Below are 9,653 nucleotides of genomic sequence, written 5' to 3' on the forward strand. Positions count from 1 at the left end.
CCCCCCTGACAGAGCAGGATCATCTAGAGTACGTAAGCCATCAGCCTGGAAGCCATGATAAAAGCTGAAAATAAAGCTTAGAAGAAAGATTAAGTTACAAAATTGAAGTATGTTTATTCAGTCAGTTTGTAAGGAATAAAACCCCCTGGAAGCAAATCCCAAGATTTTTACAAGGTGAATAACTTCAAAACCACTTTTGCAAAAGCAGTCTCATAGAGCTCCCAGAAATCATTGAAAGATCTTGAGTCTTTAAATAAGGTGTAAATATGCATTAAAGGGATAGCCTTGCCACTGCAGAACAGGAGCCTTGACAAGAAACTGGTTTTTATTCCTGTCACAAATCTTCAGAATAAAATAACAGCCCAAATGATACATGTCCAACTCTACAACATCTTTAAAATATGGTCCTAGTGGCAGATAAACAATTATGTTTCCTTCTGAGGTTTTCTGTAGTTGAATGAGGTAGCATTTTAATTATGATATGCCTGAGGATAACTGCAAATTAATAATACCTATACTCTACTGGCTAGATTTTGTCCTGTCAAAGGAAATGTAGATGAGTTTACAAAGGGAACATATCCATTGCTTTAATTATGTTAAATGAGAAAATACAAATTAAAGCAAACAAAAATCAGCATGATATAATATCCTTTCAGATTCTGGATCAGATTTGTGGAATTCTTGAACAGTCATCTGAATTATCTGACTTGATCAAAACAATGCATTGAGCTCTCTCTTTGCCTCTAAGGAAAATGTGAACATACCAGCTCCTTCTTCTTCATGCACTCCATAAGGATAATGAAGAGGTGCTGAGCCTGGGTTCGGGTATACGTGAAGGTCTTCTGTATGGTAACTAGCAACTGGTCCCTCAAAGACTCATTGATAAGTCTGAAATTCAAAGAGAAAAAATAAATTAGAAAAACAGACATGAGGGAACATTGCAAATTCAGCCAAAGGTCAAATAAAGAGTTACACACCAAATCACTGCAGGTTGTTCTGGACAGGTCTGATGGACAGGAATTGCTGAAACAACCACAGACAAATTGGAAAAAACTATTCTAGAAAAATACATTGATCATGTTGGGATCTCTGTTTGTTTATTCTGTTTGCTCCAAAGTTTATATTTCAGTTCCCACGTATTTCTGTGTTCCATTTTGATTCTGTTAATGTAGATCATCCAGTTTAGAGAGTAACCATTTTTATACTCTTCCTCAGTTCTAATGCTAGTACTTTCAAAAATTGCATCAACAGTGGAAATAAATAGTAATATTAGTACATGAACCCTCCATCTTGATATCAAAAAGCCTATTCCTCAGGACTGTTCTGGGTGCAACGTTGCTGTTCTTAATGTCTTACAAAAGAGTGGGCTCTAATTTAGAATATGTATCCTTAGATGTATGAAGGCTTCTACACTGCTATAGCAGTTTTCTCACTTAAAAATTGCAGCTAAGTGTTCCAAATTAGCTGAGTCAAAATGTTTTACAGGATAAGTCATTGTTGATCATCTGAGGGAAAGAAATTCAGAGAATCTTCATGACTCATATTTTATGACAGAAGATAAAGCAAGATTTAGAACTGCAGGAAATGCAAAGAACTGTCAGAAGCAGCACAGTATCTAAAAGTCATTTTTAGCTTATGGCAGCTGCTGTGGGAGAACAATAAGCAAACTCCTGTTTATTTCTTACTATTGGTAAAAGTCATCTGTATTTCTTTGCAGCAAGAAAGCTCAAATGAGACTGCAGGATATTCACTACACAATTGAATTTCAAATATTATTTATCTAGTCTTTATAGCTGCAGCAATCATGTTGTTAGAACAAACAATGAATTGATATGAGAAAGAGATACAGAGGTGTGTAGGACAATACAGAAAGCCTAGCATATGGAGTGCACGTACTCTCTACTCTCTAAATTTGACTTTGACTGTAAATACCCCTATTGAGTAGGACTCACACTTCACAAAGAATCTTGTAAGGGATATGTCAATGTATTTGATTAAAATTAGTTTACATGGAGTTTTAGACCATGCTGTGCGGGTCGCTGGCCTTTTTTTCTATACCTGGCTCCTCCTCTTGTCTTCCGTGTTATTACGGACCCCTCTTGAATGGAGTCTACCTCAGCATTTCCTCTTTTCATCAACGAGCAGTACAGCTCCAAGTGTGCTTTTTCTTGGGATACTGGAGAGGCAACAATCCTGCATTTACTGCTCACTCACTACATAAGCACTCCTTCCCCTCAGCATGACCTGCTTTCCTCACAAAAAGGCAACATACGGTGAGTTGAAACCTCCAACCCTCGTAGAGGGCAGCAATAAGAGCTGACAGTAGAGGACTTTCTGTGTGAGAGCTGTAAGAAAAGTAACCTGACCTCTTGTATAGAAGCAAGGACATGGGAATGCGAGACAAGACATTAGAGCACCGGTAGAAATGTAGATTCACTCTATGTTAGAGAATCAACCTGGAAAGACTAATATCCTGAAAAGTATTAATGTACTTTGAGTTGCAGGTTAGTAGATCATATGTGATATACATTCCAAAGCCTCTTTTTGAGGTTTTAAAAAAAAAAAAAATTAGTTGAAAATTTGCTTTAATGGTGCAGAAAGGAACTATCACTATAAATATGAGTGTTCAGAACTATGCAATTTTCCACCTTTCAAACTAAGAAAGAAAAAATGGGCTAAACAATAAGAACAAGTTTCCTGAAAACATCAACTGAAGAAGCTAAAGAGATTTAAATAAAAGTCTAATTTCCTTTGGAAAGGATATACGAAAGTGAAGTATGTGAAAAAGTATGAAAAATATATAAAGTATATGAAAAAATATACAGTTGGAAGAATTTGAATTTAGACAACTTCAGAAAACATTTCCAAAGACCCTGGGATGAAAACCATCCTGTTTTCTCACTATAATTTGATTTTCTTTAAACAAAAAGTGTAGCATCCAAAACTACTTTTTTTTTTAACATCTCATCAGTCTGCAATTCTACAGCAAGCCTGTTCAATGACTTTGTGAGATGAAAAGCCTGAAATGACTGAAACTAGAAACAACAATAATAGCAAGCTTTCTGATAAAGTAGTTATAGCTGAGTTAGGCTTTGTGTGAACTGAAATCAGTCATACCAAGACTATATCACATTTACTCCTTAGCAATCTATAAATGTTAGAAAGTCTCAGATCAAAGTTCCCAAGTGTGTAACCCAGCTGGGACAAATACAAACTGTGCCAGGCTATGAAAAACTAAATCTATGATGCATACACCAAATCAAATGTATGTAAAACAAGCAACTTCACTGTGAGCAAAATATTGGGGATGTGCAGGTGGGAAGATGATTTATGCACTATGCAAAGACAACCACACTTGTTACAGATAAAACTGTAGCCCATATTTTTTAAAATCACAGTTCCCTAATTTCAGATTCAGGGGGAAAGAGATGGCTGCTTGAGTCTTGCAGCTAGAGGTCTAACCTAGAGCACATTAACTCCGTAAGCAGAAAACTGTCCACTTTACCAGGATGAAACTCTATGATTATGATTTCCTTTGAAGTCAGCATGCTCCCCCACAAGAAAACTGGATAGTGTCAGATGAAGATAGTATTTTTATAATCTTTCTGCTAGGCTTCAGTCCAAAAAATATTTCGCTACACACCAATAAAGTCCTGTTTGGGGCATTTTGATGACATGATTCCCTGAATTCTACTTAATTTGCCATGGAAGTATTACTGCAGTTAACTTCCTCCAGCCTAAATGAAATGTCTTACAAAAGGATAATTTGACCTATTCATCTCTTTAATTCCCCACATAGCTCAAATCTGTTCTTGCACTCCTTAATTACATAAAATAAGCCCATTTTCCTACAAGTATTGGTCTTAAGATTTTTTTTTTGTCTGCAAAGGGACTGGATTGCTAATTTATGTTTTGATGAAATTTAGATACTTATTGTCAAAAATCTGACATCTAAAGTAGAACCATATAGATCTACATTTATTTTCTGAAAAAAAAATAAATTAAAATATCTACTCGTAATTGTTGCCAAGAGTGATATTTTCCTTTTATTTTTTTTTCCAAAAAGATGCCAACATTAGTTTTGATGCATCAGATTATCAGAACGGACCTGTATGGCCCTACCACAGGAAAAAAAGAGAGGAAGCAGTCTTGGGTGCATCAGGAGAGGACACATAAAAACTGATAAATGGCAGAGTAACTAAAACAAAGTGACAAAACTACATCCTTGTTCTGACTAGATATGCTGGAAAATTAAAGAGCAAAGCAGAACTCCCTTGATTGCTTTGGCTGATGCAGAAGAGACATATTACATTTTGGCATTCTCCCTCCTCAGAAATATTTTTTTTAAAGTCATGCCCAATATTTGAGGAAATAACAGTCATTACATTCAATATCATTATAGTCTTTCAACTCTATAGCATATGATTTTGTGGAGAACACTGGAAAGGATTTGAAAGATCTGGCCCATAGACAGCTCCTTAAATTATTTAGACTTTTTTCTCCAGAGATTTTTTAGTACTGGAGTTGCACAATGTACTAGAGATTTATAATGATTATGCTTTAATTAAATTTCTAAATGCAAGTTCATTATGGAATTTTTTTAAACTTATTGCTATCAAAATGTTTTGAAATTCTCTAAATTAAATACTCCATTCAATGAACTGCACATAACTTGCTTCTAACTTTTCATTCGCTAATTATTGTTTTTTAATTATTCTTTTTATTCAAGATTAAGAAAATATATCCATAAAATATCAGTGTGATGTGAAAACTAGTCCCTGTTCTCCTTTATGGGAAACTTAGCAGATTTTCTGTTTTAACTATGATTCCCATGTTAGACTATCACACCGTATGTAAGAAACATGACCAGAGACTCTGCTGGTATTTTCTTCCATTGGAATTAAAAATAAGACACAGTTGTGCTACTCTGTGGGACAAACTGAATTTCTCATGCTTTTTAAATCCATGCATTTTGCATAGCATTGTCATGAGAAAAGAAAGAAAATAAATGTTAATTATTCCTTCACTCTATTCACACAGGAATGATTTTTGGGTGCTTTGATGGGGAATTATCTTTACTTGCAGCTCTTCACTGGTGGTTGTTTTTCTACATAATTTTTCCCTGACTGTGTTTATTAAATGGTTGTCCCTTCACCAAAAGAGAGACAACTGTGTATCAACAAAAGAAATTACCTTATTCTATCTAGCTTTTGATTTGCAAAGTACTTTGTTACAAGAGAAAAGTAATGATATAAAAATATGCAATGTGAAAGCAATCTTACAGAATAATTCAGGTGTCATAGTATCCATGATGTGATAGACACCACAGGGAATACAGAAGACGTACATCATACCCACATTATGATCCCTTTTGCTTGAAGTGAAAAATCACTATACTTTCCCCATTATAAAAAAAAGAGATTTAAGTCATATACTTCATTATGAAGCCTAAAAGCTATGCCACAGTGGATGCAGAGACAGATCAATCCAAAGGGAATCTTTAATGATTCTCATACTCAGATGTTCATTTAAAGTGCAGAGTATGCTTTATGTTTCCTTGTGAACATTAGGCAAGAAGTACATTTTTATGGCATTGAATTGAATTCCTTAAGGGTCTCATGCTTGCAGGAGTAGAACTGATGGAGTAGTTAATATGCTACAGGCTCGCCTTGGAAATTGCATTCGAATATTGCTAGTCAAATCCCATTCTGTAAGCAAATATTTGTCTAAGAAGTGACTTAGTTTTAACCTAGTGTTTCATTTTTCTCATTTTAAATTCAGCATTTAATGTAAAAAAATCTCTGAGGGTTAAAAACTACTGAATAATCCCATAAAGAGCTGTATTTTACAGTTGTTTTACTTCCAAGTTGTGCTTTTATGCAAGACAACCAAATGAGAAGGCATATTTGATTATACAGTCAAAAATACTTTGGCTTTATGTGGAGGAGAGCTATTAAAAACTAGGATATTCACTTAGTGCTTAGTAGGCACTAAATCTGGGTGTTTATGATTGATCTTCTGTTCTTATACCACAACACTTTTCAACATTTTTTCAACTTTTAAGTAAAAGAGAAATTAAGTGCTTCAGAGCCTTAAGAACCTGACCTTTAAATTAGGGCCAACAGTGACAAGTGGCCAAACAATTCATCCAATTCATCATATGAAGAAGGTTGTATTTAAGCCTTCTTCTCATTTAGGACTTTTCAGACCTAGGCAATGTGTAGTACCTGATATTAAAGTTACAGCAAACTTTAAAAAAACAGAGCTATGTTAATTCTGGGTAACTGATATTCATGAGGCTGAAACCTCAGGTCAGTGGGAAACTGTGTATCTGCCTTGCCTTCCCCCTGGACCTTCAATGAGAGATGAGATACTGAGGCCTCAAAACTGATTTACCTCCACTGACACCTTTATGTCAAGCTATGCTTTACAGTTCCTTTTCACCTGTTCTTGGTACATCACATAGCTGCAGGCAGCAGCATCTCCTGCAAGGCAGTGCAGGCTCAGCTCTCTGTGTTGTGCTGGCAGCCTCATTCTATGGCAGCCTAACAAAGTCTTGCTTACAGTTGTAAGACTGCCCTAGGTGAGTGAAAAGTCTGCCTCTTCAGGAGGAAAGCCTATCATCAGCCCTTGTAATAAGGCAGATTCAAGCTTCTTGTCTCTTGTCTTCTCAAGGACACATACATTGACATTCCAAAGGGAAATACATTTTTTTTTTAAACTCTGTGGGTAACTAAGCACTGGCACAGGTTGCACAGGGAGGCTGTGGTTTTTCCATCATTGGAGATATTCAAAAGCCATCTGGACATGCTCCTGGGCAACTGGCTTCAAGTGGCCCTGCTTGAGTAGAGGTGTTAGACTAGATGACCTCCAGAGGTCCCTTACAACCTCAGCTGTTCTGTGATTCTGTGGTTGTTTACATAGTTTTGGGGGTAGAGGAGAAGAACAAAGGATATTAAAGATCTGGGAATTCAGTAATAATATACACTTTCAGATTTGCAAAGCATGTTTACAGCCTGATTCAACAGAAACACACTCAAATATTCCGTAATAAAAGCTAAATACTATCCTTGCCTCACCTTAAGTCTGCAGAGAAAGGTAGGACAGTGCAAATATAGATCAGTGCACAAGCAGTCGTGTGAATACAGATGGGTGTGCAGAATCATGCCTAAAAGGCAAGGCAAATACAGACTAGCTCATATGAACACGAAGGGCTGAATGAAACCTGAAGACAGCAGTACAGTACACTATATTAAAAAGACATAGTGTATCTAAACCAGTGAAAACAATTTCCTATGCCCATTGACTGAATCCCTTGACTTGCAAATCCAAGATACCATACATTGTACTTGTCAATGTATTACGCCTAATGGCAAGTAACTATATGATACAGTTTCTACATCACTGTTTTATTCTGTAGGATTTCGTTAGTGTTGCCTTCACTTTCTTTTTGTTTTGTTCTGGATGTCTTCAATGTTTCCCCCATATTGATGATGGAAAAAGCCATAGGAGAAAGGTATGCTTTTGCATCATATTGCTAATAATTTCCTGGGCTCAGTCTTACCACCAAACTGAACCTGTGCATGGTGGAAGAGCATACACTGGGAATTAACTTACCCTCCTTCTTCAGAGTATTTGTGACCAAAGGCAAGGATGTCAGATGCTCGGCCACTGCCATCACATATCACAACAGGAACAGGAGGAGTGTCTCTTAGGTACTCCAGAACGATGGAGATAACATTGGGACCTCCTTCCACAATGAGGGCCACCACTGGAACCCCTTGACCAATTCCTGGAGTAAAACAAAGAAACAAACAGAAAAAAACAAACGAAAAAGAAAGGGAACAAAAAAATGTAAAGCCAGAAAAGAAAAGAAAACAAAACATAACACAAGACAGAAAAAAAAATCAGACTGAAATTACTAAATTGTGATTGTACAGTGTTATGTTAGAGAAAATGGCATTCAGAAAATCATAGATTTCAAGGACAGAAGGGACTAGTGTTGTCATCTTGTTGGTTCCACTGCAAAAAACAGGGTTTTCTAGAATTCTCTTACATTTCAAATACAGTATTTGTGATTGAAATAGATTATGATTTTTTTAAAGCATTGAATCTTGATTTGAAAGCATAAAGAAGCTACTACAATTCTTCCTAACATGTTCAGAGTCATGACTTTGTAGCTTGCTAACAATTTAGATTTTGCATTGTGTCAGTTACCAAACATTGGGTCTTCCAGAAGCTTTGCTTCCTGTAGCTTCTGGCTTTCAGGAAAGCTCTCCAGAATACGGTTGTCTGAATCCTAATGTTACAAGCTTTTCCAGATTTATGATGATTAATTTCTAGGCAGTGAAGGTATTCACAGGGCATGAAAGGAATTCCATACACATGGAGAAAAGATCTGTTTGAGAATAAAAGCGTAGCTACTTATACCAAAGAAGTCTGCTTCTCAGTAACTCTCAGGCAAAACACAGAGTAGATTTGAATTTAACTTTTACAAGGTTTGATATAAAAAATCCTGGATGCATCTTTGCCACTAAGTATTAAGAATTCAGAAACAAACATAAACGATCTGTGGAAAAATATCAGTATGTAGGAAGACACTGACTGACTATTCCTGATTAGATATTAACACTGCATTTGCTAACAACTTTGCATCTATGAAATTGAGAACTGACCATGCCTTGTCTTACTGTAACATCAGACCAATGTGAAAAATGTTGGCATGTGAAGTCAGTAAGATAGAACCAAGATAGAACCTCTGAATTTGGGAAGAAGATTGTTAATGGGCTTCTCATTAACTGGTAATAAAAATATTTTTCCTCTTTATCTCCTCAGAAATGCAAGAATCAGGAATTCTCTGCAAAAGCACTAGTTCAACTTGTGCATGTACATTGTACGATAGTCTATAAAGAAGGACTGAAAGTGCCTGATAAATCTACAGGGAGCCTCATGTTTCAGCCACTTCATTCAGAAGGAGAATGTCAGGCTGGAAGGAAAGATGCTAAATCTGAAGGTAACATATTCCTTATAAATCCAAGAACATCACCAGGATAAGAAGAATTTCTTGCTTGAGTCAAGATTGTCAGAAAGGAGGCAATGCCAAGAAACAAACATGCAGATGAAAAACTGGATTACAATGTTGGAGTTGTCTCCCGTCACACAGTTCCTAGTGGTAACTTTGTGCCAAGCATTAAAATTGACAGTCCTATAAGTAAACAAGGAAGAAGTTTTCCCTTCATATTTTTTGTGGAATTTACCACAAAATTACCCTAGTCTGGGCAAGACTAAGGACAGCACTCATCTTGCTGGGCATGACGGCTGGCAGTTGGTGGCTCCAACAACACTGCTGTTTTCACTAAGTAGTCTAAAAGCATACAACATTAGAAATTGTGTGTTTCATATTTTATTAAATGGACAGAGGGTAGCGGTAATACACTCCATTGAAATATTGTCCAGTCTGAAATTGTATATAACCTTTCTCAGCATAGGAGAATGCATTATTATTGTTATCAGGAAAGACTTTCCATCACTGGTGGTGTTTTTCTAACATAGAAAAAGACCAATTCATTTTCGGAGGTCTAGAAATATGTTCTGTTTCTTAGAAGGTGGTAAATGACATGTTACTCAGCTTTCTTTATATCCTTTGTAGGGAA

The 9,653-nt window shown here is 36.2% G+C and overlaps 1 protein-coding gene across 1 annotated transcript in view; it reads right to left on the reverse strand.

Moving 5' to 3' along the window:
* Positions 1 to 764: 764 nt before the first annotated feature.
* Positions 765 to 9,653, reverse strand: part of LOC104537508 (transient receptor potential cation channel subfamily M member 3-like) — a gene marked incomplete at both ends in the record, with an annotated part of 44,137 nt that continues 35,248 nt past the window's right edge. Inside the window, 2 exons of the mRNA XM_010180408.1 lie at positions 765 to 888; positions 7,618 to 7,792. Of these exons, the coding sequence (XP_010178710.1) occupies positions 765 to 888; positions 7,618 to 7,792 (299 nt within the window). The remainder of the gene's footprint in view (positions 889 to 7,617; positions 7,793 to 9,653) is intronic.

The sequence above is a fragment of the Mesitornis unicolor genome, unplaced genomic scaffold (assembly GCF_000695765.1).
Source record: "Mesitornis unicolor isolate BGI_N332 unplaced genomic scaffold, ASM69576v1 scaffold7683, whole genome shotgun sequence".
In the NCBI taxonomy this organism is placed as follows: Eukaryota; Metazoa; Chordata; class Aves; order Mesitornithiformes; family Mesitornithidae; genus Mesitornis; species Mesitornis unicolor.